Source organism: Eleutherodactylus coqui, chromosome 6 (assembly GCF_035609145.1).
Source record: "Eleutherodactylus coqui strain aEleCoq1 chromosome 6, aEleCoq1.hap1, whole genome shotgun sequence".
Classification (NCBI taxonomy): domain Eukaryota; kingdom Metazoa; phylum Chordata; class Amphibia; order Anura; family Eleutherodactylidae; genus Eleutherodactylus; species Eleutherodactylus coqui.
Window position 1 is genome coordinate 235757838 of NC_089842.1, and position 28000 is coordinate 235785837.

At 45.4% G+C, this 28000-nt stretch overlaps 2 protein-coding genes across 2 annotated transcripts in view; one reads left to right on the forward strand and one right to left on the reverse strand.

Moving 5' to 3' along the window:
* The window catches only part of LOC136633421 (death-associated protein kinase 2-like), a 704757-nt gene that overhangs the window by 554247 nt on the left and 122510 nt on the right, over positions 1-28000 (forward strand). The gene's annotated exons all lie outside the window — the stretch shown is intronic.
* Positions 1613-27997, reverse strand: SH2D2A (SH2 domain containing 2A). The gene is made up of 8 exons (XM_066605923.1): positions 27901-27997; positions 16208-16335; positions 14977-15137; positions 13082-13171; positions 8268-8433; positions 5293-5454; positions 3361-3852; positions 1613-2273 (listed from the first exon to the last, which is right to left on the reverse strand). The coding sequence occupies exons 1-8, from the start codon at positions 27920-27922 to the stop codon at positions 2109-2111; spliced, it is 1386 nt and encodes a 461-aa protein (XP_066462020.1). The 5' UTR covers positions 27923-27997; the 3' UTR covers positions 1613-2108.

Sequence of the window (28000 nt, forward strand, 5' to 3'; positions counted from 1 at the left end):
GGGCACACTTGTTACTCACCTCTCTACCCGGTCTCATGGTGGGCACACTTGTTACTCACCTCTCTACCGGGGCTCGTGGTGGGCACACTTGTTACTGACACCTGGACCCAGCAGTAATGAACCTTGCTTCATTCCGCGGTGCTCTTCCGGGTGAATGTACAGATCTCCACTAATTCCTTTTTGGTGTAAGACTTTCAGTTAAATACAAAGCGGTGAATTTGAGACAAAATATCAGAACCGCCAGGAAATGTCTAGAAATCTCATGTATGTAAAGGGAAGTCCAGGAACCGGCAGCGGTTGTATTTATGGGACCAGCATCACATTCCACAGACTATTATATGTTCTATAACCAGTTGTTGCTTATTCCTGCTGCTGCTGATGTCTAATTCCTTTTTTTTTATGGTGCAAGGTGGAAAAATACACTGAACAGCCCCTATATTGGACCCCCCCCCCCCCCCCATCTAGTGGCACTTTTGACCTTCAGAACCGCAGCAATTCGTCATACTATAGATGAAATCATTCTGCAGGAATATCGGCCCCCGCGGACAGGAAGCTTCTTGTAGTTACTGCAGATTAGATGGTGCTGACATGTTCTGACCAGCTGACAGGAAGGGGTCATTGATTCATGTCTGCTGTTATATCCCATCTGTGCGGAGGAACGGCGAGTTGTGCGTTCGGACACGTTAGTTGGAGCTCCAGCGTTGTATTCAGCAGCTGTTGGTCAGAACGATTCCTGACATCCTCCTCCGACCCCTTTCAGTGATGGGTTGTTTCTATGCACAGGATCCCCTTTCGCTGGATGTTTTTCTTGATCGCACCCTTCTCTGTATACTCTCTACACCGTTACACGAGAACCCCCCCCCCCCCGCGCGGTTATTAGTGACATCCCGGCCCCGGCTAGTCTAGCACCGATGACCCGGCCTCGTTGGAAGTCACTCAGATCGCTGGATTTTCCCATGAAATATGGAGTCCCACTCAAACTCATCCACGGAAAACTTGTCATGTGACTTTATTTTAGGGAAGCTCCAATGATGAACGGGTCGGTGTAAAGACGGCTCTTTAGATGGTTTCAGGGGTGTGGAAGGCCAGGACAACCTCAGTGTACACAGCTTTGGATTTTGGGGGGGATTTTTTTTCTCTTCTATTACGGAGTAATAATCTACCCTGTTTCCCCGAAAATAAGACGCGTCTTATATTAATTTTTGCACCCAAATATGCGCTACGTCTTATTTTCAGGGGGTGTCTTATTTCGCCGTGGCAAATCCGTCTGTGGCCGCTAATCCCTCAATTGGCCAGCTTTGTGGACGAAATTTCTCAGAAATCTCGTCCACATGGGACAGCAAATCTGTCATGGCAAAGCTGGGAGAAGCCGGTGTTGTGGTGTGGATTCACCGGCCACAGAAACGGAAAAGCGTGCAGCCAGGTCGCTTCAAAACAAGCGGCTGAGTGGCGTGGGTTTTGAGGCAGCGCTTTCCTGGCGGAAATCTCGGTGTTTATCGCTGTGGCTAAACTGCGAGATTTCCGCTGGAAATACGCTCTGTGAGAACCCAGCCTGAAGAATCACACAGGGTGCCTGACTCACACACAGAGCCACAAAAAATAAGGGCTGTAAAGTAACGTACCTGTCTGCAGACAGAAGTTCCTGTACCACTTGTAAGCAGGGATGGTATTGCAGCTTCCGGCCACCAGGGGGAGCTCATCACAGTAGACATGTACAGCAGGAACAGAACGTACAGTATGGACTTTTCAGCCAGCAAGGGGAGCTCACAACAGCACACTCGTACAGCACAGCAGGGACAGGATAACAGCAGACTGTCTGCAGATCTACCTATACATCTGGAGGTAGGAGACAACGGGGATGGCAGCAGGGACAGGCCTCTTGACTTGCCTGCACACTTTACTATGCCTTACTATCGGGGGTGCCTTATATTTGGGACTTCTGCAAATTTCAGGGGGTGCCTTATTTTCGGGGAAACTTGGTATAGCCAAAAAAGTATCAAGGATGCAGAACTGTACATTTTACACTATAGATGATACTTCTCTCTATAACGCTAGTGGTCTACGCAGAGAGATCCTATAAAGTCCAGCACTTGCCCCCCCACCAGGCATCATCTGGCTTTTCTTCCGGGGTGATTGCTCCTCAGGGTGGCCGCACAGTTATCGGGGATCTTCTCGTAGACGTTCTCCTCCTCTGGATGGGGTGCAGCTCTGTGCTGTAAGTGTCCTTGTCCGTACTTTGGGTCTTCCAGCTGTATAGTAACGTGCGGCTTAGTCTGTAGAAGTGAAAACAAGGAGCAATGAGTAAATTACTATAAAAACCGCTCAGTACTTCGGGAATCTGCTTGTCTTTAAGGGGATGTTCACATGTAGCGGAAATACTGCGGGTGTTCCCTGGTAAAATCCACACCATTGGTACTTTAGGATCAGCTGCGGATCCGCAGGGTATTTCGGCCTGCTGCTCCTCTCAATTCGCAGTCGGCAGCGCACGGAGCAGCCCTCGCCCGCCACTGAGCGCCACGGTCGCCGGTCAGGTAATACGGAAATGGGTGCATCACCTAACCGGCAGCTGCAGCGCTTAGTAGCGGTTGAGGGCTGCCGATTGCGAGTTGAGAGGAGCAGCAGGCAAAGACGGTGCAGATTTTGGACTTTTTGATGCAGAAACGCTGTGGATTTTTTTTGCTGCGGCAAACCTGCAGCATTTACATTATGTGTGAACCTGCACTAATGGAGTATTCCCATCTGAGCATCCACAGGAGGTTAGGGTCCAACTGCTGAGACCCCCACCAAGCCAGAGAAATCACCTCCGACTTATCCCGAAATTTTGACAGCGGTGTCACTCCATTCACTTGCATAGGGTTACTGGAGATAGCCAAGTGCAAACACTTAACGACATCCGCCGGTCCTATTGAAGTGAATGGGACTGCCAAGCACTGGAACTTGACTATTTCCAGCAGTTCCTGCTGCAGTCAGTGGTTCTGCGGTGCACTTGTCAAAATGCAGAGACACGGGCGGGGGGCGATTTCTCAGGTTCGATGGGGTTCCTAATAGGCTGGACCCCACTGATCAGCAAGTGATCCCCTAGACTGGGGTTAGCAAATAATTTGCCAAGATGGGATACCCCTTCAGGGTACGTTCACATGCAGTGGAAATGGTGTGGATTTACCGTCGGTGTGGATCACAGCTGATTTCACCCTTTCAATAGAAGGGGTGGGTCTGCGCCAAAATCCACAACGGTGGCACGGATCTTCCACTACATGTGAACTTACGCTTAAATAGCTTCCCCCACTTATCCTACCGATTCCTATCGGCTTCCAGGAGGTAGCCAACAGTGTCTTATAGAGATCCTCCACAGTCACTTACTTTACACCGTGAGAAAAGTCCCTGCCTGGTGTCCTCGGGGGGCGCCGCGCTTGGCTTGTGAGAGCGGAATGATGAATGGAAAGCCGTGGTCTTGTGTGTCACAGCTTTGGGTACAGGATGAGGAAGAGTAAAAAGTCCACCCTGACTGTTCATGGCTGCTCTGGACTTGCCCGATGTGACGGAGTTCATATCTACCTCGCTATAAACGTTCTCTGATATGTCCTTACAAGATCCCCGGCCTACAGCATAGAAGGCGATGGGCTCGCTGCCGTTATCAATGCCCTCCACCCTCGCTCGGTCCCACAAGTCTGGTTCGGAGTAGGTGTGACTCGTTTCTGAGGCGTAGTCTGCCGGTGGAGACATGACTTCTAGATCGCTCCCATCATCTGGTGCATGGGGGAGATGTGGCTCAGGGTCTACTGCCATTGGTATTGCCTCTCTCCTAGGAAGCATCGGGACCTTCCTTACAGAAGAAGGGGACGCGTATTCCACCTGGACAGAAAAAAAGGTGAAAAAATCTCTGCAGTTGTACACTGGCTGAAATTCATTCTGAGGGCAGTTTCAGACGAGCGTAGGCACCTGAACGAGGGGGATTTTTTCCCCCCTTCGTGGCTTTTCAAACTCCGCGCCAGGGCACAAGAGTTTGAAAAAAAACGCAGGATGATAGCGGCTGCCCCATCTTTCCTGTACGTAGCATTCACTACATGCGGGAGAGATAGGGCAGGTCCGAATGGCCCAATGTAAATCTATAGCTTTTTAGCACTACATATTGGCGCAAGCAGCATGAATCGATGACCCCTTCCTGTCAGGCTGGTGGAGTAGTGGGGTGGGGAATGTTTTCTTGGCACACACCGAGTCCTCTTACGCCTGCGGCTGGATGCCACGGTAAATTGCTGCAGTTTTGAAGGGCAAAGGAGGTCCAACAAGCTACCCTGTTCCTCTGAAAATAAGACCTACCATGAAAATAAGCCCTAGCCTAATTTTCTGGGAGGCATGAAATATAAGCCTTACCCTCAAAATAAGCCTAAGTTAAAAAAAAGAATACATTACCTAGCAGGTTAGGTCCAGGTCCCTCCCACTGCTCTCTAGAGGATCGTCGCGGTTCCCACAGTCCTGAGCCACTTGTACATTACTTCCTGGTTACGAGATTCATTAATCCTATTCCCAGGAAGCAATGGCTGTGATTGGTTCTTTGACCGCTGCTCAGCCAATCAATGCAGCACTGGGTGAACCAATGCGATGGCTGTGATTGGCCGCGGCTCAGCCAATTCATAAATCCACCTCTAGAATGCAATGGCTGTTGATTGGTTTATCCAGCATTGCATTGATTGGCTGAGCAGCGGTGGAAGAACCAATCAATGCAGTGCTGGATAAACCAATCACAGCAGTCAATGAACCAATGGCAGCCAGTATTTGAAAAGGTTTACCAGCAACACGCTGTTATATCCAACACGTGTAGGACTGGAATCGTGCGACCGCCACAGAAGGAATTTGAACCATTATTCCCAAGTTATAGAGCGTATTATAGAACCAATCACAGTCATCGCTTCCCGGAGGTGGGATTTACGAATCCCGTAACTAGGAAGCGATGTATGAGCGTGCGAGGACTGTGAAAGCGTGTCAGAGCTGTGGAGAGCAGCAGGAGGGACTTGGACCGAGCCTGCTACGGTAGGTAAGTATAATAAGACCTCCCCTGAAAAGAAGACCTAATATAAGACAGGGTCTTATTTTCGGGAAAACACCTGCCAGAATGGGAGTCTCTAATAAGGTGGCCATTCAGTGTAATTAGTTCTATAACTGAAAAATAACGAAATAGCCGGGGTGACAGTAGGTGACATTATTGTGTGGGGTTTACATCAAAAGACCCCTTACAAGGAAAAAGGGTCCCTTTTTTCCCTAAAGGCAGTTTTTGATATGAGAGATGAACATTACCGGTGTTCTCCCTTCACACGCTATTTTGCTCCTTTCCTTGGGGCAGGTGGCATCTGGTGGCACCCCGTTCTGTTTACTGATCCTGGCATACATCTGGCTGCCGGCGGCTGCATCATGCGGGTTGGGTTGGGTCAGGCTGGAGACCTTATTCTGAAATGGGTTCTGTAGGTGATAAAACACACGGGTGGGACATAGTTCACACTAATAGTTTCCTAAAACTACAATATAAAGGGATTGTCACTCTGGATACAATGCAGAGAAATCAATCCAAGTATGCTTTACTGCTGGATCTCCAGAGATCATTTGTAATCTATGGGGAGCCTACCTGCAAGGCTTCAATTTCCCTGCAGTGCCTCTCAATGGTGACTTATACATAATATATATAACTGCCCGGGGTCCAGCGGGGCAACATAGCATCCAAACGGGCCTATTATAATCTCTATTCACTGCCAGCCCCACCATTTTTCCCCACCCACCGTACAACCAGTGTGCTTTCACATCAACTTTCCTGACCCACCGCAGTGGTGCTCGATCACCCAGCAACTTCAGAGCCCAACTACTCCCCTTTGTCTCCAACACTCCATGTATGGAGCACAAGACACAGAAGGCAGTGCTGGGCGATTTGACTTAAAAGCGCTTAGGTGTGATAGGAAGTTTGATGTGACACAGCACCGCTAGCTAGAGTTGCTGCTCTGTTACTGTAAGGGGCCACATTTGAGGGTACTACTAGCAATAGGCCACACTGGGAGTACTATAATGAAAGGGCTACTCCAGCAAAAACACTTTTCCATGCCTGCCCCCCTCAGCTGATTGCCTGTCATACTCTGGAGGTTTCCTCTGTGTATCCTGGCCACTCCTCTGCAGTGCAGCCCCTGTCTGATACTTATCAGCCGCCATCTTGATGCTGAAAGATTTTGGTTTCACTTTCACATTTATCCCATGATGCATCAGCACAGATATACTATTTCTGCATGCTGGGGGGACAGGTTAACAATCATTACCTTCTACACCTAAATAAGATACAGCCCATAAGTATCCAGTCAGAAGGATAAGCTGTGATCTCCTCTATTATACCTGTTGGACAAGAGCTGTGTGATCATCATCGGTAATGGTGACAGGAATGACTATGCCCCCTGCAGCCAGGTCCTGCGTAACATCATATGGACTGAGAAACTGACTAGAAAACAAACACATAACCCCAAGTAGATCTCAGCTGGTCAGTACTAAGGTCACATGACCATCAGAGGAACAAGAGGCTGGGAGATTCAGATAGAAATAACTAACCAAGGCAACAATACGTCACATATGTACTGGGGACATAACTACATAATGAATGAATAAAAAAACACTGGACCTTTAAGGGGCCATATTGGGGGTACTATAATGAAGGAGCCACATCGGAGGCACTATTACTTAGGAGCCACACTGGAGGCACTGTTACTAAGAGGTCACATTAGAGACACTATAAGTATAGAGCCACATCAGGGGATGTGGCTAAGGGATTACTAAGGGACCCATTGGGGGAACTATGACTAAAGGGCAACATTGGAGAACACTATTACTAAACGGCCACATCGGGGATTCTATTATGAAGCGGACACATTGGGGTAAACTATTACTATAATAGTTTACCATATTGGGGGCGCAATCACTAAAGGGCCATATTAGAGGCACTATTACTAAAGGGCCATATTAGAGGCACTATTACTAAAGGGCCACATTAGAGGCACTATTACTAAAGGGCCATATTAGAGGCACTATTACTAAAGGGCCATATTAGAGGCACTATTACTAAAGGGCCACATTAGAGGCACTATTACTAAAGGGCCACATTAGAGGCACTATTACTAAAGGGCCACATTAGAGGCACTATTACTAAAGGGCCACATTAGAGGCACTATTACTAAAGGGCCATATTAGAGGCACTATTACTAAAGGGCCATATTAGAGGCACTATTACTAAAGGGCCATATTAGAGGCACTATTACTAAAGGGCCATATTAGAGGCACTATTACTAAAGGGCCATATTAGAGGCACTATTACTAAAGGGCCATATTAGAGGCACTATTACTAAAGGGCCATATTAGAGGCACTATTACTAAAGGGCCATATTAGAGGCACTATTACTAAAGGGCCATATTAGAGGCACTATTACTAAAGGGCCATATTAGAGGCACTATTACTAAAGGGCTATATTAGAGGCACTATTACTAAAGGGCCATATTAGAGGCACTATTACTAAAGGGCCATATTAGAGGCACTATTACTAAAGGGCCATATTAGAGGCACTATTACTAAAGGGCCATATTAGAGGCACTATTACTAAAGGGCCATATTAGAGGCACTATTACTAAAGGGCTATATTAGAGGCACTATTACTAAAGGGCTATATTAGAGGCACTATTACTAAAGGGCTATATTAGAGGCACTATTACTAAAGGGCCACATTAGAGGCACTATTACTAAAGGGCCACATTAGAGGCACTATTACTAAAGGGCCATATTAGAGGCACTATTACTAAAGGGCTACATTGGAAGACCTGGTGCTAAATTGCCACATTAGGGGCATTATTACTAAAAAGCAACATTGGGGGCACTATTACCAAGGGGACACATTGTGGCACTAATACTACAAGGGTCCACAGTGGGAGCACTATTACTATAAGGGACTACTAATTTAATGTTTTACCAAAAAATATTCTAGGGGTGAGGCAGGAGGATCTAGGTTGTGTCAACAGCCCCGAACATATGATTCCCTTAATCCTCCACTGCTGCCTTCACATTAAACACCTTTCCTATTGAAATCAATGGGCGGCCCACATAATGTCCAGATACGCTGGGGCCTCCAGACAGGGGCCTCTGCGTGGTCTCCTTGCTGTGGCTACCAAGTGTCTATTTTGGGTACGTAGCTCTAGTATATATTTCCTTTTTGCTAGTAACCCGTGTTGTGGAGTATTCTAGGGTCTATATGTACCAGAGGACAGGCCGCCGTCAGCGTCTCCCTGTAAGGCTCCACCGGACACCTTGAGTAGTGATTGACCAGGTCTTCCAGGCTGGGATGGACGCTCTCCTCTCCTTCTATGACATATTGCCCGTCTTCCAGCTGATGGAGCATGAAGTGGCGGCAGCGCTCGGCGCCCCTGGTGACAACACAACACCGTAAGTATGATAGCTGCAGCCGTTCTCACAAATGCTCCATCCTCCATTGTATTCTGGTTCCCTCTGTGTTGTAACGTGGGACCCAATATCTTAACCTCATGCCTCCTAACAAGGTGGGAGGATTTCCTTGGTACACCATGATAACCGAGTCCCCATGGCTCAGCAGGTGGACGTGCAGCCACATGGGAAGCCATTGATGATGCATCGTGATATCGGAGCCCATTAGGGGAAATTTACTAAGCCTCACATTTCTGACGCCAGGCTTAGTATGATATCCTCCTGGGCACAATGTGCTTAAAGGAATTGTCTGCCCTTTTCTTCACTGGTGGATGGGGACCCCACCACTTGGGACCAGCTGAGTCCATCAGCTACTGATGGACTATCCAGAGGATAAGGGTAGACAACCCCTTTAACCCCTTAGTGACGGCCCCATGGTGTTTTGACGTCCTGCCGTTGCAGGACATGTATGGAGGGAGATAGGGCTGCTATCTCCCTCCATACAGAGCGGGCGTCAGCTGTTTATTACAGCTGACACCCGCGGGCAATAGCTACAATCAGCCCTGCGGCCGATCGCAACTATTAACCCTTTAAATGCTGCTGTCAATTCTGACAGCGGCATTTAAATACTCCGGACCATGTTGGAGGGTCCCGTACGCCCCCCCGGCAGTGAAATCGGGGAAGCTGTGCAGGTGTCATGGCAGCCGGGGGCCTTCTGAAAGGCCCCGTGGCTGTCTCGGCAGAATGCCTATCAAGCCGTCCCTGTGGGGTGGCTTGATAGGCTGCCTGTCAGAATGGAGTATAATGTAATGCTATAGCATTACGTCATACTGCAGGAGCGATCAAAGCATCGCTAGTTGTGGTCCTCTAGGAGGACTTAAAGAAAGTGTAAAAATAAGATCAATAAAGTTTTACTAATTAAAAGTAATAAAAGTAAAAAAAAAACAAAAAAACTTTTGCCATATTTGCAATAAAAAAATCAAAATAATAATCAAAAAATACGTGTATGGTATCGCTGCATCCGTAAAAGTCTGATCTATCAAAGTCATGCATTATTTATCCTGCACGGTGAATGGTGTCCGAAGAAGAAAAAAACAAAAACGCCAGAAATGCACTTTTTTGGTCACTTGATCTCCGAGAAAAAAATGTAATAAAAAGCGATCAAAAAGTCATCTGTATTCAAAAATGGTACCAACGGAAACGTCTGGACGTACCGCACAAAATTAGCCCTGGCCAACTATGTCGACAAAAAAAAAAAAAAAAAGTTGTTGCGTGCAGAAAATGGACACAGAAAATAATTTTAAAAAATTAAATATCTTCAAAAAAAAAAATACAAGTAGTACATTAAAAAAAAACTATGTAAGTTTGGTATCGTAGTAATCGTACCGACCCATAGAATACAGTGATCATGTCATTTTTGTTGCCGTTTGTGCGCCGTAGAAACAAGACGCACTGAAAGATGGCGGAATGTCGTTTTTTTTTTTAATTTCTCTCCACTTAGAATTTTTTTTAAGTTTTTCAGTACATTATATGGTACAGTAAATAGCACCATTGAAAAATACAACTTGTCCTGCAAAAAACAAGCCCTCATACAGCGACCTCGATGGATAAATAAAGGAGTTACGATTTTTTTAAAGGGGAGGAGGAAAAAACGAAAATGGAAAAAAGCAAAAAAGCTCCGTTACTAAAGGGTTAATACATGAAGAGGTGCGGGCTTCCTCTTGTATTCAGCACATCCCGGTAGCTTCATGGGCATATATCTATATTACTCTCAAACTAGGCCCTAACAACCAATCAGTTTGAATCAGACAACCCAAACAACCAATCAGGTTGCTGGAATTGTGAATCAGAACCAATGAGGTTGCTGGAATTGCTGGAAGTGAAATGGAAAAAAAAGCCACAATTCCGCCATCTTTGGGGAGGTCTTGTTTCGTGACAACTTTATTTATTATGACGTGATAACGTTATTCCTGATGGACTTCAGGATTGCAGCATATGGTATTTCTGCCGGCATTCTAGTAGGACAGGCCACACATCTTTGTATTATCCTAGTTTTGTACATTACGAGACTCACAAAACTCGCATGTAAATAGAACTCATTATTTGCAATCGCTGTAATTACATGGGCGATAAGGAAAAATTGCAGCATGTCTTATTTTTGGGTGATATCGCCCATTATTCCCTATGGTTGGGGGGGAGAGCAAAAATCACATAGCGCTCACAAGCCATGTGCGAGTGTAATGCAATTTTTACCATTATAAGTACTGGAGCTACATGTGATTTTTATCATGCGTGTGAAATTTGCATGTACAGCGATGTGTTTTTCTCACAAAAACACATCGCCCTCGCAGAAAAATTACATGTTTGCAAGTGTGGTATCTCAGATCAATATTGCACTCGCCCGTGTAAATACAGCCTTGATAGGCAGAAATATATGGCAGCCCCGGGGGGTCTTCAGAAGGTCCTGAGCTGCCATGACAAGCGAATGGGTGGGTAGTCCAATCGAACCCCCAGATACCAATTTGGGCATTTAAATGCCATATAAAGGGTTAACAGCTGAGATCAGCATGAGCGCTGATCATGGCTGTTCTAAGCGGCACCTGCCGGGTATGGTGGAAGCTTGGATCCTGAGCCTGCTCGATACAAGCCCCACCATCGGAGGGCGTACATATATGTAGTGGCCCAGAGTAATAGGGCCACTCCATAAAAGTGTGCATGCATTTATCTAACTGTATTGTCAGTGTCTTCTGTGTTCATTGATTGATGTATATTGCAGAGCTGCAGCACTGTAAGAGTTAACTGTCTGGTATGTGAGATATCTGTCTGGAAATGTATCTTTTGTTTGTCATGTGACCTTGTTAGATATATGTGGATGCAAGGTGCATGAGTGGGCTGTCTGTCTTTTTGGGGGGTTTTGAGCTTGGAGTGCTTGGAGCTTTTGCAAGCGAGTCACACAGAAACCTTCAGCTCTGTGTGGTTCGGTATGGAAGAGGCCGAGAGGTGCCAGTGTTACCCCTAAACACTGAAAGAGAGAGAGAGGATGAGGAGCTGCCATGCAGCGCACCCCTTTCCAAATGTGAGAGATGATCGGTGGAAAGTTGGAGAGAAGAAAGAGTGTTGCCGGGATCAGGACCCCCAGATAACTAGACTGAGGTTTCTCCTGTCTGCCCGTGAATCCTCCGTCACACCACTTTGAGTTTACCCTGTTTTTCCTGCTGGCATGTATTACTGAAGTGTACCAAGTTACTGCAAGTAAACGAGCTTCACCGACTGTTCCCGGTTTGGCTCTGGAACCTAAATCCCTGTGTGTGGACTCTTTATTCCTAACAACTGGATTCACCACAGAGGATGGAATGGTGGCGTCACCCGTGACAAAAAGGACTAAAGTAATCCACCACTGGGCTTCTCTATTTTCATAGCCTGCCCTCGGCCCCTTGGATGTGTCCCTGGTTACCCTCCAGGTAGGAGGTGGTATAGAGCCACCATGACAAGGCCCAAACTCTACCCCGCTGTCTCCTAGGCTGGGGCCTGCTTCTTGAACGCCGCGTATACAGTCTTTAGGATCAAGGTGTTAAAACCTCTGACAGGTGAAGTGGTTATCTGGTCACAATGGCACATGGGAAGTAGGGGGGGATATAATCATCATGTCTACTACATATGTCATACAGCATATGATTGATGTGTTCTTGATGTTGATGCTGGAAGCAGGAGAAGCTGAGGAGTGTAAGAATCTGAGTGATTCGGATTGGGGATGGATTGTGTTGTGTAGATGGCGGATCAGAACCGTTCCAGGTCTGGTTGGGTGTACCGGTATACAGTGGTTAGTACTTACGAAAAGTAGTTCAAAGAATAGCAACTGGTGACAAAGTGATGAGAGCCCAAGGCTCGTGTGTGGGGGGGTGCAGGCTGCTCATCTAGTCTGATCCCACAGAAGAGTGACTGTAGGACTAATTACTGATAAAGTCCCTGCTGGTGATGATAGAATGGCGTCAGATCACACAGGACACCGCAGCTCGCTGTATACGGGGCGGTGTAGTCACAGACTGGTCAGAGTGCCCATGCCAATCCTTGTCCACCGCCAAACGTGCCTACAATGGTCCCATGAGCATCAGGACCGGACCTCAGAGGAATGGAAGAAGGCGTGTGGTGTAATGAATCACGTCTTACATCCTGTGGACGGCCAGGTGCGTCACTTACCTGGGAAGCATGGTAGGAGGATGGGAAGAAGACAAGCCGGTGGGGCCGTGTGATGGGCGATGTTCTGCTGGGTACGTGTGTCCTGGCATCACGTGGATGTGACATGTATCGCCTATCTAACACTGTGCAGATAAGTATCCCCTTCATGGTAGCGCTAATCGCTAATGGCAGCACCGTCTATCAGGGCAATGCAGGAACGGATCAGGATCTCTCGCTTTTCCCCAAAGTTCCTACCAGCACGTCTGGGCAAACTGGCGAAAGTCCATGCCTTTCAATGCCCGCCTCATACCGCATATCATCCAGGCAGATGGCGATCGCAGAATCCACAATGCAAATCCGGTCATGTGAGACGGGCTTTAGGTGGGTGGTTTTAATGTTATGACTGATGGGTGTATATAAAAATAAAACAATTGTGAAGCAATGCGGCCGTCTTACCTGTAGGACAGGACGAATCCAACGCGGCTTTCACAGAAACGGATAAGAAAACACCCCAGTGGTTTATCTTGTAATATTTCTTCTGCTCGGCTGTGTGTGAAAAGAGGGACAGCGGTGACAATCTGATGATGTCATATCTCACTGATGATGTCATATCTCACTTACAAGAAGCCCACTTTTATGTCTGGGGTATTCATACTACTATAGGGATCAAAGGGCCTTTTAAAAGTAATGTGTCAGCTGAGGAGTGAGGATCGGATCCAGGGTAACAGGTCCAGGGCGCTGGGTGCTGGCAGTGACATTTCTTGCTGTTTGTGGGTGGATTGGTTGAATGGAAGGTGGATCAGACCAGCCAGCCAATTGCCACAAGTCTGTGTACATAAATTCCAGCTCCTCCTCTCTGAGGGCGCAGGTTATGTTCCTGCTACACTTGTCCTGGTCTGAACTGCTGTCTGAAGTCTCTACTGTATACCTGTCTGACTCCTGCCTGACTATCTGGTATATGTCCGACTCCTGTCTGATATCTGGCTACTCCTGTCTGATATCTGGCTACTCCTGTCTGATATCTGGCTACTCCTGTCTGATATCTGGCTACTCCTGTCTGATATCTGGCTACTCCTGCCTGATATCTGGCTACTCCTGCCTGATATCTGGCTACTCCTGCCTGATATCTGGCTACTCCTGCCTGATATCTGGCTACTCCTGCCTGATATCTGGCTACTCCTGTCTGATATCTGGCTACTCCTGTCTGATATCTGGCTACTCCTGCCTGATATCTGGCTACTCCTGTCTGATATCTGCTTACTCCTGTCTGATATCTGGCTACTCCTGTCTGATATCTGGCTACTCCTGTCTGATATCTGGCTACTCCTGTCTGATATCTGGCTACTCCTGTCTGATATCTGGCTACTCCTGTCTGATATCTGGCTACTCCTGTCTTACCCTCTCCTGGAAGTGTTTTTGGTCTCGTCGGCAGCACCTGGTTCAGCCCTACACCCCTGTTAAGGTAAGTCCGTCTGGTTATAGCTTAATCTGGTGGTTACATCTTACCCTCTGTTATTCAGTCTTATCATCTGTGGTTTCAATTGTCCTGTACCACATTTTCTGTTATCAACCTTACAAAGTCAGAGTCACCCCAGGTTGCTGGCGTGGTCCAGCCCTTATCAGAGTGATTGCACTCAGGGCTCTCTGGTATCAGTAGTTTAGGGTCAGTTTTACTGTTTTCCCCTTTTTTGGTTTTGTTCTGTACACTACCAGTCAAAAGTTTTAGAACACCTCAATTTTTCACAGTTATTTTTTACATTAACACAGTTCAAGTCCAGAAAATAACGTGAAATGCTTCAAAGGTTCAAAAGTACGTGAAAAACATAAAAATATCATGAAACTGTAACCTGAAACGGAACAATTAGTCTGAATTTATGATTTTAGACTGCCTGCACATGGGCAGACTAGTATTACGGCATTTGGAGCAGACGACCGCCTCTGGATTCTGCGGCTTTTCTCCAACTTTGCAGTAGGATGCTAGCGGTCAGTTATAGTCGGCTGCCGCTGTGAATGATGCAGACTCATTTTTGTGCCTGTGCCATCCATACGGCGTACATATACAGCATTCTCTGTGAACCCCTTCCCATCTATGACGTACATGTACATCATGGGACAGGAAAGAGTTAAAGGGGCTGAGACAAAAAAAAAAAAAGGTTTGTTTTTTTCCAGAAACAGCACCACTCTTGTGTATTGGTATTGTCTGGTATTGCAGCTTAGCTGCATTCACTTAAATGGGGCTCAGCTGCAATACCAGATACCACCAATAGACAGGTGTGGCACTGTTTTTGAAAAGAAGTAGCTTATAAAACATACTACTGGCTGCTTGTAGCAGTGCGAGAGCCGACACTCACGTCCGTGTTGTAAATCCATGGAACCAGTCTGCAAACCGACCGTTTTTTAGTAGCTTCTTCCTCTGAGTCCTTTCAAACCAGTGATATGTTTGGTCTTTCAGGGTGACTCCAGTATTTCTTGACTCTTTGTGCACAGAGTTGGTGGATGAGGAGTCCGTGATCTAAAAGACAAGAAACATATGATGGTCTATAATGTGACTAACATTGCCACCCAGGCTCAGACTGGCCCCATAAATGCCACCTATGGGTTCATTGCCAATAGGGTGAATGGAAGTCCACCAATTGTCACCCATCACATTATCGAGTGGAGACGGGGACACAGACAGACGCAGCCATGTTTCCATTGATGTGTATGGAGAATGCGGTGGTTGGGAACTATCTCAGTAGTCCCAATAGTAATAGATCCCCCTCTCATTGGCCCAATAATAGTATTGCCCCCTTAGTGACCCTAATAGTGATAGTGCCTCCTCTCAGTGGCCCCAATAGTAATAGATCACCCTCTCAGTGGCCCCAATAGTAATAGATCCCCCTCTCATTGGCCCAATAATAGTATTGCCCCCTTAGTGACCCTAATAGTGATAGTGCCCCCTCTCAGTGGCCCCAATAGTAATAGATCACCCTCTCAGTGGCCCCAATCATAATATTGCTCCCTTAGTGACCCTAATAATGATAGTGCCCCCACTCAGTGGCCCCAATAGTTATAGTGTACCTTTTAGTGGTCCCAATAATAATAGTGCCCCCTATTGGTGCTCTCCCCTCCAGCCAGGCAGCAACCCTGCCATCAGGCGCTGCGAAGTTGTATTCAGGATGGGACTAGTATGTAGTATGTGCAGGAACACAGAAGTTGGGGCAAGAGTGAGGATCTTTTGTGAGCTGCCCAGCCGGAGGTGGGAACAGGTGGTGATTAATATTTACCGTCCTTCAGCGTTAATTACTGAGAGGGCCAATAGTTCACCAGCTGGGTTTCAACCCTACGTCCATAACATGCAGAGGTGTAACTTGAAGCATCTGGGCCCCAATACAAAGGGCCCCCACCTATAATGCTTCATGTATAGTACTGGTCTCCTCATATGGGCAGAAGTGAACTTTTGAGCCCCCTATGTCTCCAGGGCTCGGGTGCAACCACATCCTCTGCATCCATTATAGTTACACCCCTAATGTGATCACAAGGTGAGACAAACACCCATATAGGGTCGTCCAATGACCTCTCGAGGATAGAGTAGATCATAACCTTGTTATTAGCCTCTGCGTCCGTCTCTTTCGTCTGACTTCCCTCTTCGTGGCACGCCGTGTCGCTGTTGGGCACATCCCTGCTTTCAGGAATTGATTTGAAGGTACTGAAGGTGATGGAAGGGTAATCTGGGGGAGAGAAAATAATTTTAGTTACAAAATTGGGCAACATAAAGGTGACAAAGGCTGAAACAAGGTCAAAAAACAAAAAATGTGTGAACTATGATACAAAATGTAGTAACCATTAGTACATGGGCTTCAGTAACACCTGGTGCCAACACTCCAGCGCCAGGGGCTGCGCTGATGGTATCAAAGGACCTAAAATGTTCATCTTTTCCTGCTTTGCCCATTCCCATCCCAACTTGAAATGTTTTCAATCCAAATTGTTGACAGTCGAACAAATCAAGGCGTATCCAACAGTCTCCCCTATATGCACCTCGGAGTGCGGGAGGCTTGGGCTCCTTAACCCCTTAATGACGCGGCCATTTTTCTTTTTCCATTTTCGTTTTTTCCTCCCCCCTTTAAAAAAATCGTAACTCTTTTATTTATCCATCAACGTTGCTGTATGAGGGCTTGTTTTTTGCAGGACGAGTTGTAGTTTTCAATGGTGCTATTTAAAGTACCGTATAATGTACTGAAAAACTTTAAAAAAATTCTAAGTGGAGTAAAATGAAAAAAAAAAAAGACACTTCGCCATCTTTTAGTGCGTCTTGCTTCTACGGCGCACAAACGGCAACAAAAACAACATGATAACTTTATTCTATGGGTCGGTACGATTACTACGAAACCAAACTTGTATAGTTCTTTTTTTTTTCAAAGACATTTAATTTTTTTCAATTATTTTTTGCCGTCACCTTGTGCGCGCAATAACTTTTTTATTTTTCCGTCGACGTAGTTGAGCGAGGGCTCATTTTTTGCGGGACGTCCTGTAGTTTCTGATAGTACCATTTTGGAATACATACGACTTTTTGATCGCTTTTTATTGCGTTTTTTTTCTGGGAGACAGGGTAACTAAAAAAGTGCATTTCTGGCGTTCTTTATTTTATTTTTCGGACGACGTTCACCGTGTGGGAAAAATAATGCGCTACTTTGATAGTTCAGACTTTTACGGACGCGGCGATACCAAATACATATTTTTAATTTATTATTTAGATTTTTTAATAATAGATATGGCAAAAGAAGGGTGATTTAAACTTTTACTTTTTTTTTTTCAATAAAAAAAACTTTATTGATTTTTTTTTACATTACTTTAAGATGCGATGCTTTGATCGCTCCTGCAGTATGATGTAATGCTATAGCATTACGTCATACTACTTTTTGACAGGCAGTCTATCAAGCCACCCTGTGTGGATGGCTTGATAGGCAGTCTGTTAAGGCAGCCCTGGGGCCTTTCATTAGGCCCCCGGTTGCCATGATACCTGCATGGCTCCCCCGATCTCACCGCAGGGGGGGGGCCTTGCGGGACCCCCGAACGGGTTTTAAATGCCGCTGTCAGAATTGACAGCGGCATTTAAATGGTTAATAGCCGCGATCAGCCGCGTGTCCGTTCGCGGCTATTGCCCGCGGGTGTCAGCTGTTATAAACAGCTGACGCCCACACTCTATGAAGAGAGGTTGCATCGCAACCTCTTTTCATACATACCCCGCGGCCACAGGACGTACCGGTACGTCCTTGGTCGTGAAGGGGTTAATAATATCACTAAATATTACCATGCAGCTCAACTAGCACAATTAACCTCCATTTTCTCCCGTCATGATTAACCTCAATGGGTATCTATTGAGACTCGGGCAGTTTTCCCCCAATCATTGGAGGATACATTTTGGCACAGAGCGGAATATGAAAAAGCAATCCTGAACCCGACCCGGTCTTCTTCCCTGGCACCAAAAGATATGGCCTGATGTCTAAATATCTCCCATATCCAGTATATTTGGTAATCCGGCCTTTCTCCCTGGTATGAATAAACCCGACTTTGGATGGTTGACAGCCAGAGATCTCACCAGAATAATTGATTTTGTGAATAGATTAGGCTTCAGACAATTTGGGTTCTTTCGGGCTGTTCACTCCATTCCAAACGAGGACATTTTTTGTCTTCGGCAATTTAAGCATTATGTATTGACTTGTACAGAAAATAGACGAAATCTGGATGAATTAAAGGGGTTGTCCCGAGGCAGCAAGTGGGTCTATACACTTCTGTATGGCCATAATAATGCACTTTGTAATGTACATTGTGCATTAATTATGAGCCATACAGAAGTTATAAAAAGTTTTTTACTTACCTGCTCCGTTGCTAGCGTCCTCGTCTCCATGGTGCCGACTAATTTTTGGCCTCCGATGGCCAAATTAGCCGCGCTTGCGCAGTCCGGGTCTTCAGCAGTCTTCTATGGAGCCGCTCGTGCCAGAGAGCGGCTCCGTGTAGCTCCGCCCCGTCACGTGCCGATTCCAGCCAATCAGGAGGCTGGAATCGGCAGTGGACCGCACAGAAGAGCTGCGGTCCACGAAGACAGAGGATCCCGGCGGCCATCTTCAGCGGTAAGTATTGAAGTCACCGGAGCGCGGGGATTAAGGTAAGCGCTCCGGTAAACTTTCTTTACTTCCCTGCATCGGGGTTGTCTCGCGCCGAACGGGGGGGGGGGTTGAAAAAAAAAAAAACCGTTTCGGCGCGGGAGAACCCCTTTAACTATCTTTGAAACCTTTGTAACACATTGCCAAATTATACTTCAACTTTATAACACCCAAGGACAAACTCCCCTACATGCGGAGATGGGAAGGGGAACGAGGCGAGGAACTGCCAATTTCTGAGTGGCATAAAATCGCAACATCCACTGCAAAACTTCCTATTAACGTATCAATAACAGAAGCGGGTTATAAACTTCTAATACTTAGGTATCTTGTTCCTAAGAGAATCTCCAGCATGTTTTCAGGGACGTCAGGCCTATGTTTTAGGGGATGCGGAGGTGAAGGAACCTTTCTACATAGGGACTGGCCTATGCTCCGCGTATTTTCCATTACTAATATCTCATTGCAAAAATCGTCCTGCGAAGCTTTACTGGGCAAACGTATTCCTAACATCCCCAAACACACTCACAAATGGATATCCTATTGATTCATAGCTGCGCGTATAGCAATCGCTTGGCCCTGGAGGAAAACATCAGTTAGTGTTGATTTAGTTAAAATAAAATTGTCATGGATCATGGTCAATGAGAAACTGGCGGCTCTTCTTGCAGACCGTGAAACGGTATATGAAAAAACTAGCTGATATACCTGCCCTCGCCCCAGTTAATTTGATACAGGTGTTTACGTGTTATTTGCAGAGAAAATGTTATAAAGTCAAGGTTACTTTAGAGTAACCGAGGAATAAAATTTGTATACACATAGAGAAGCGTTAGATTCTCCTCAGGCTGCATGTACCGATGTCCCTCTGCAGAATGTGCCACCCCTTCCACTCTCCTCATTTAGGACCTAAAGAATGCTGACGCCAAATTTCATGCTTGTACGACACATACATTACATAGGGGTGCACTAACTTTTCACTTAGCATTGAATAATCGAGTTGTGACCACTTTACTTTTCCTATCTAGGACTTAAAGGGGTTGTCCCGCGCCGAAATGGGTTTTTTTTTTCAACCCCCCCCCCCCCATTCGGCGCGAGACAACCCCTATGCAGGGGTTAAAAAAACAAACCGGGTAGTACTTACCCGAATCCCGGCGGTCCGGCGTCTTCATACTCACCTGCTGAAGATGGCCGCTGGGATCCTCTCTCTCTGTGGACCGCAGGGCTTCTGTGCGGTCCATTGCCGATTCCAGCCTCCTGATTGGCTGGAATCGGCACGTGACGGGGCGGAGCTACACAGAGCCGGCATTCTGCACGAGCGGCCCCATTGAAGACAGCAGAAGACCCGGACTGCGCAAGCGCGGCTAATTTGGCCATTAGAGGCCGAAAATTAGTCGGCACCATGGAGACGAGGACGCCAGCAACGGAACAGGTAAGTGAATAACTTCTGTATGGCTCATAATTAATGCAAGATGTACATTACAAAGTGCATTAATGTGGCCATACAGAAGTGTATAGACCCACTTGCTGCCGCGGGACAACCCCTTTAAAGAATGCTCCTGCCAAATTTCATTTTGTCCGACAGCGAGAAGTTAGAGAATTAGATTTGGTACATTACACAGGGGCGCCAATACTTTTGCACTTATCATTGAATAATCAAGTTGTGACCCCCTTTTTTTTCTATTTAGGACCTAAAGAATACTCCTGCCAAATGTCATGTTTGTGCGACATGAGGAAGTTACATTATATAGGAGTGCTAATACTTTTGTACTTAGCATTGAATAATCGAGTTGTGACCCCATTAATTTACCTATTTAGGACCTAAAGAATGCTCCTGCCAAATTTCATGTTTGTATGACATCGAGAAGTTAGAGAATTAGATTTGGTACATTACACAGGGGCGCCAATACTTTTGCACTTAGCATTGAATAATCAAGTTGTGACCCCGTTACTTTTCCTATTTAGGACCTAAAGAATGCTCCTGCCAAATTTCATGTTTGTACGACATCGGGAAGTTAGAGAATTAGTGGCGAGTCTCTCAGTCAGTCAGTCAGTCAGTCAGTGAGGGCTTTCATATAGATAAGCGCTCAAAAAAGGACAAAGCCACTTTAAAATAAAGGAGTAGGTGGCTGAACTAGATCTGGAGTATGTGAACTCTAGGGACATACTCCAAATCTAGTTCAGCCACCTACTCCTTTTCTTTTGAGCACATATATGTTAATAAAGTTTAAAAATTGCCTCTGGAAATGTTCTTGGTAATTACTAACTACTTACATAATAGTTCCATATAATGCCAACACAAGCATGCCATAAAGTTCCACAAAATGGTGTTATTAAAGGGGTATTCCAGGCTTTTACTAGTGATAACCTATCCTCATGATAAGTCATCAATAGTCCAAATGGAAAAGGAAGGACAGCAGCACTCGCCTTCTTAACCCTTTACTGGGGTATTGAATGCACGCCCCGCTAGGACTGGATTCACATCCAAATATTGTCCCAGGGAAAAGCAGCAATGCAGGACAGCAAAGTCTGGTGACAAAGGCTACAGTGGTAGCCCAAACATAGCCACTTTTTACGATATTTGAGGAATAAAGATACATCTCTGGATGTCATAATACTATTTTTGCACCAGACTTTGCTGTTCTGCATTGCTGCTTTTTGATAGGTCATCAATAGTTGATGAGTGGGGGTCCGCCCCTCAGGATCCCTGCCGATCAGCAGATTCTTCAGCCTGGTGTCAGTGCAGAGGGGCTGGACATCATCATCAGTGGTCAGGAGAGCGAAGCTGTCGATAACACTTCCAGCCTTCACCATGTGAGAACTATATGGCACTATTATATGGGTACTAAGTAGCACTCTTATGTGGGAACTGTATGGTACTATTATGTATACATTAACAAAGGGGTCTTCTGAGCTTTTACTGCTGATAGCCTATCCGCTGGATAGGTCATGAAAAGTTGATCAGCTGGGGTCCACTTCTCAGGATGCCCACCGATCATCTGATCCTTCGTCTCGCTGTCAGTGCAGCAGGGCCAGACGTTGTCATCAGTGGTCAGGGCTAGAAATGGAATAGATGGTTTCATTCTCATTGATTTCAATGGGAACAAAGCCATCTATTATACTTCCGGCCCTTGCCACATCTAACAGCGGGCCGGAAGATCCGGAGTTGCAGACCCCCGCCAATCAACTATTGGTGCCATACGTTTCCCACATAATAGTGCTATTTAATGCCTAGCATTTCCTTATCACTGATACTGCTATATGACCCAAATTTCTTTATGGTTGTACGTACAAATTTTTTTATTGTAGAAAAATCTGATTAATAATGGGGAAAGGTAGAGGGTGCGATCTCCCTCCTTAGATCTGCCTGGCCAGATTATGTTTTTCTTCCATGCGGGAATGTCTTGTGGAGCTACATGAATCATTCTCCTCCTGGCTCTGTCTCCTTCCTTTTGATGTTCTGAGGCTCTGCTGTCAACCAATTGGTACCCCCACAACTGCTACAGTAGTTATGCTATGAGCTTGGTTCTGGTATTGTATCTATGTACTGATCTTAGTTCTGATGCTGCATTTATGTTATGGGCTTGGTTCTGGTGCTATATTTACGTACTAAGCTTGGTTCTGCTGCTGTATTTATGTACTGAGATTGGTTTTGGTGCTGTATTTATGTTTTGAGCTTAACTCTGGTACTTTATTTCTGTTATGAGCTTGGTTCTGGTCCTGAATTTATGTGTGACCTGGTACTTTTCTATGTTTTGAGCTTAGTTCTGGTGCTATATTTATGAGCTTGGTTCTGGTGCCGTATTTATCTTATGCGCTTAATTGTGGGGCTCTATTTGTGTTTTGAGCTTGGTTCTGGTACTGTATTTATGTTATAAGCTTGGTTCTAGTGCTGTATCTATGTCTGGTACAGTATGTATTCCCTGAGCTGCTCAGTTGTGGGTATGTTGCTATCTGCTCGAGCAGAATACAGGCAGGCTACCTATCTTTGAAGTGTTTCTAATTTTTAACTTAATCACTTGCGTAATCACATGTGTCCTCGTTCTCTCTTCTACAGGCAGTATTTCTCAGTTTCTGAGGTTTCCTCAAGCTGTCTTCATGAGATCGTTATCAGACAAGATTTCCGCGTTGATGGCATAAGCAAGAATCGCTCAGACTGGATACTTTTACTCATATATACTCCATATAGAAGAGTACAGGATGTAAAATTAAGGTTGTAAACTGTCTTGTGTGACAAGAAGTTTTACATTTAGAATTGTTTGCTGGAGCTGCTACAATTGGACGGGCGATCAATATATGATCCACCCCTGGGACTCCAGCTGTTCAGGAGAATGAGGGTAGCCAAAGTAACGTCTATGTGGCTGTGCCTTGTCCTGCAACTCAGTGCTATTTAAATCATCTGCAGTACCAAGTACAGCCATACTATTGTGGAGGGCGCTGTGTCGGGTAATGCAGTGAAGATGCTTTGGTACTAACTAGTTTGTAGCCTTTTCTTGCAAAAGTGAAACTGTTAGTGCAACTAGACTGTTTTTGCAGGGTGGTTTGCCATTGCCATCCCCAGTCATATTCATTTTACCGACCTTGGAATGATGGATGGCTGAGTCAACCTTGAGCCGGCTACCTCAACCAAGTGGGGATTGAACCTACAACCTTCAGGTCATGACTGTCAGCTTAGCATTCCTGCTACCGCAACACTACGCCACACAAGGCTATTTCTATATAAGAAAGCTCTATTTTATAGAATTTATAAGCTCCGCCTCCTAGACTCTATATAACCAGGATTTACATAAGCAAGCTTCACCTCGTGGACTCTAATGCAAACTCTGCCTAGATATGTTCTACCTTATACACACTATATAATGCAAGGTCTATCATTTAATGTTAGCTCTGTCCTATAGACTCTATATAAGCAAGCACCGCCTTATAGGCACTATATAGTGCAAGCTTCACCTAATAGACTTGTTTAGGTACATCTCAAAGACTCTATAATGTGTTCTACCCTATACACTCTATATAATGCAAGCTGCACCTTATAGATGCTGTAGAACTCAAGGTTCATCTTAAAAACTCTATGCAAGCAAGCTCCATCTTATAGATGCTATTTAATGTAAGCTCTGTCCTATAGACTCTATGTGAGCAAGCTTTACCCTTTAGACTCTATATAAGCAAGCTCCGCCTTATGGACACTATATAATGCAAACTCCGCCTAACAGACTTGTTCAGGCTAACAACACTTCATAGACTCAATAGACTGTGCTACCTTTAAAACCCTGTATTGTGCAAGGTACACCTTATAGATAATTTATAACGCAAGCTTTATCTTATGGACTCTATGTAAGCAAGCTCTGCCTTCTAGACTTTATAGGTTGCAAGGTCCACGTTCTAGGCTTGTTTGAGCTAAGAAACCCTCCAAAACTTAATACAATGTTCTACCTTATACACATAAAGCAAGGCCCACCTTACAGATACTGTATAATGGAAGCTCCATCTTATAGACTCCATATAAGCAAACTCCACCTTACAGAAACTGAAAGGTCCGCCATCTAATGCTAGCTCCGCCTTCTAGACTCTATATAAGCACGCTCCACCTTCTAGATCCTATATAAGCAAGCTTCAACGTCTGGACTCTATATAAGTAAACTCCTCCTTTTTGACTCTATATAAGCAAGCTCCTCCTTTTTGACTCTATATAAGCAAGCTCCACCTTCTAGACTCTATAGAATGCTAGCTCCTCCTTCCTCAACTCTATATATGCAAACTGCACCTTATAGACTCTATAAATTGCTGTATAATGCAAGCTCCATCTTATAGACTCTATATAGGCAAACTCCACCTTACAGAAGCTGTGTAGCACAAGATCTGTCCTCTAGACTCTATATAAGCAAGCTCAACCTTCTAATGCTAGCTCCACCTTCTAATGCTAGCTCCGCCTTCTAGACTCTATATAAGCAAACTCCACCTTACAGAAGCTGTGTAGCACAAGATCTGTCCTCTAGACTCTATATAAGCAAGCTCAACCTTTTAATGCTAGCTCCGCCTTCTAATGCTAGCTCCACCTTCTAGACTCTATATAAGCAAACTCCACCTTACAGAAGCTGTGTAGCACAAGATCTGTCCTCTAGACTCTATATAAGCAAGCACAACCTTCTAATGCTAGCTCCGCCTTCTAATGCTAGCTCCGCCTTCTAGACGCTATATAAGCAAACTCCACCTTACAGAAGCTGTGTAGCACAAGATCTGTCCTCTAGACTCTATATAAGCAAGCTCAACCTTCTAATGCTAGCTCCGCCTTCTAATGCTAGCTCCGCCTTCTAGACTCTATATAAGCAAACTCCACCTTACAGAAGCTGTGTAGCACAAGATCTGTCCTCTAGACTCTATATAAGCAAGCTCAACCTTCTAATGCTAGCTCCGCCTTCTAATGCTAGCTCCGCCTTCTAGACTCTATATAAGCAAACTCCACCTTACAGAAGCTGTGTAGCACAAGATCTGTCCTCTAGACTCTATATAAGCAAGCTCAACCTTCTAATGCTAGCTCCGCCTTCTAATGCTAGCTCCGCCTTCTAATGCTAGCTCTGTCTTCTAGACTCTATATAAATAAGCCCACCTTCTAGACGCTATATAAGCAAACTCCACCTTACAGAAGCTGTGTAGCACAAGATCTGTCCTCTAGACTCTATATAAGCAAGCTCAACCTTCTAATGCTAGCTCCGCCTTCTAATGCTAGCTCCGCCTTCTAGACTCTATATAAGCAAACTCCACCTTACAGAAGCTGTGTAGCACAAGATCTGTCCTCTAGACTCTATATAAGCAAGCTCAACCTTCTAATGCTAGCTCCGCCTTCTAATGCTAGCTCCGCCTTCTAGACTCTATATAAGCAAACTCCACCTTACAGAAGCTGTGTAGCACAAGATCTGTCCTCTAGACTCTATATAAGCAAGCTCAACCTTCTAATGCTAGCTCCGCCTGCTAATGCTAGCTCCGCCTTCTAGACTCTATATAAGCAAACTCCACCTTACAGAAGCTGTGTAGCACAAGATCTGTCCTCTAGACTCTATATAAGCAAGCTCAACCTTCTAATGCTAGCTCCGCCTTCTAATGCTAGCTCCACCTTCTAGACTCTATATAAGCAAACTCCACCTTACAGAAGCTGTATAACACAAGATCTGTCCTCTAGACTCTATATAAGCAAGCTCAACCTTCTAATGCTAGCTCCGCCTTCTAATGCTAGCTCCGCCTTCTAATGCTAGCTCTGTCTTCTAGACTCTATATAAATAAGCCCACCTTCTAAATGCTATATAAGCAAACTCCACCTTACAGAAGCTGTGTAGCACAAGATCTGTCCTCTAGACTCTATATAAGCAAGCTCCGCCTTACAGAAGCTGTGTAGCACAAGATCTGTCCTCTAGACTCTATGTAAGCAAACTGCACCTCATAGACTTTACATAAGCAAGCACCGCCTAATAGACTTCATGGCATTCCAACTCCTAGTGCCTCATTTATCAAAACTGTCAAAAAGAAAATCTGTCTTTGTTGCTCATAGCAGCCAATCACAGCGCAGCTTTCATTATACCAGAGCACTTTCATAAATGAAAACGGAGCTGTAGGCAATAAAGTCAGTCTTAGCGTTAGACAGTTTTGATAAATGAGGCCCATAGACTGGACATGGGGTGCATCATACAATGTCTGGATGATGGGATGTATTTACTCTCGTGCCCTTTACACCAGACCACCTTACATTGAGACACATATTAGCTCGCCAATTAACAATGGCCATCACTATTGCACCATCTTTTCAATGCAGTTTGCAGGACCTCCGACTAATGGATGATTGTGACATCAATGATTGGACGACCTGATGTACAACCGGTGAAACCTCACACTATATACCCATCACCATGCCCAGCAGGGGCGACTTCATATCAATCAGGGACCCATCTAATTAATGCATTAACTGCATATCCCCATTATAAACTGGGCAGCTGTAGACTATCGGGGGCCCATATTCAACATCCAATCAGATTGCAGGATTTTATGCTTCTTAGGGTGGTGGTTCCTTGATGTCCATTACTTGTTGTCTTCTTCACCTTTCAAGCCTTTCGGGCATATAATCACGTATAGTGGGTTTTGAGCATGGATGCAAGTTCTAACCAGGACAACATCTGCTAGGGGTTTGAATGTTCTGTATGGATGATGGATTTGATGGTTGACCTTGGCTATGTGTGACCTGCGTGGTCACAAAGGGCGCTAGCCACCAGCTTGTAGGGGGACACCAGACATATGTACTCTGGGGCTCATTGCAGCCTTAAGTACCCCCTGCCAGATGATCTTATTTCTCTGCGTGGAACTCCATGAATCCTCCATCTGGCTCTGCCTCTCCCACTCTAAGGTGCTGCTGTCAGCTCATTGTGCCCCCACAACACAATCACTTAGTACTGCTACTCTATTTATGTACTGAGCTTGGCTCTGGGGCTGTATTTGTGTTAGGAGCTTGACTATGATGTTGTATTTATATACTGAGCTTGTTCTTGTGCTGCATTTATTTTATGAGCCTGTTTATGATACTGTATTTATAAACTAAGCTTGGTTCTGGGGCTGTAATTATGGTAGAAGCTTGGTTATGGCTCTGTATTTATACTATGAGCTTGATTATGATCCTATATTTATCCTATGAGTTTGGTTCTGGTGCTGTATTTATGCATTGAGCTTGGTTCTGGTGTTTTTTTATGCTATGAGATTGATTCTGGTGCTGTATTTATGTACTGAACTTGGTTATGGTGCTGTATTTATGCTGTGTGTTTGGTTCTGGTACTGTGTTTATGTTATGAGGTTGATTCTGGTGCTGCATTTATATACTGAGATTGGTTCATACTATATGTGATAAGCTTGGTCCTGGTATAGTATTTATTCCCTGAGCTGTTCTAGGACGGGTATGCTGCTATCCTGCTGCTTTCTGCACAAGCAGAATGTCATCAGACTGCCTATCAGTCCAATATATATAGTTTTTAGTCTTATGATGAGGGGGGCGCCAAAAACATTGCACACAGGGATTGCACACATATATCCAAGGCTGGCACCGATGGACTGCCTCCAGATGGTAGAACTGTAGAGGTCCAGTATAATAGAGGAAGAGTCGGCACTTACCTTTCTGGTAGTCGTACGCCATCCCTGTATGTGCGGTGGGTGCAGGCCAGGGGCACTGCTCGCATCGCGTGTATCTTCTAAGTGGCAGGAAATAAAGATT

Bases quoted from the DNA above. Each gene is read 5' to 3' on its own strand.
- SH2D2A (XM_066605923.1), bottom strand. From the start codon at position 27,922: ATGGCGTACGACTACCAGAAAG. The intron at 8,434-13,081 runs GTAAGACGGCCG...TGTTGTCACCAG, and splicing joins GGATTCGTCCTGTCCTACAG to GGGCGCCGAGCGCTGCCGCC. The intron at 5,455-8,267 runs GTACATATAGAC...TATCACCTACAG, and splicing joins TGACGGCGGCCTGTCCTCTG to AACCCATTTCAGAATAAGGT.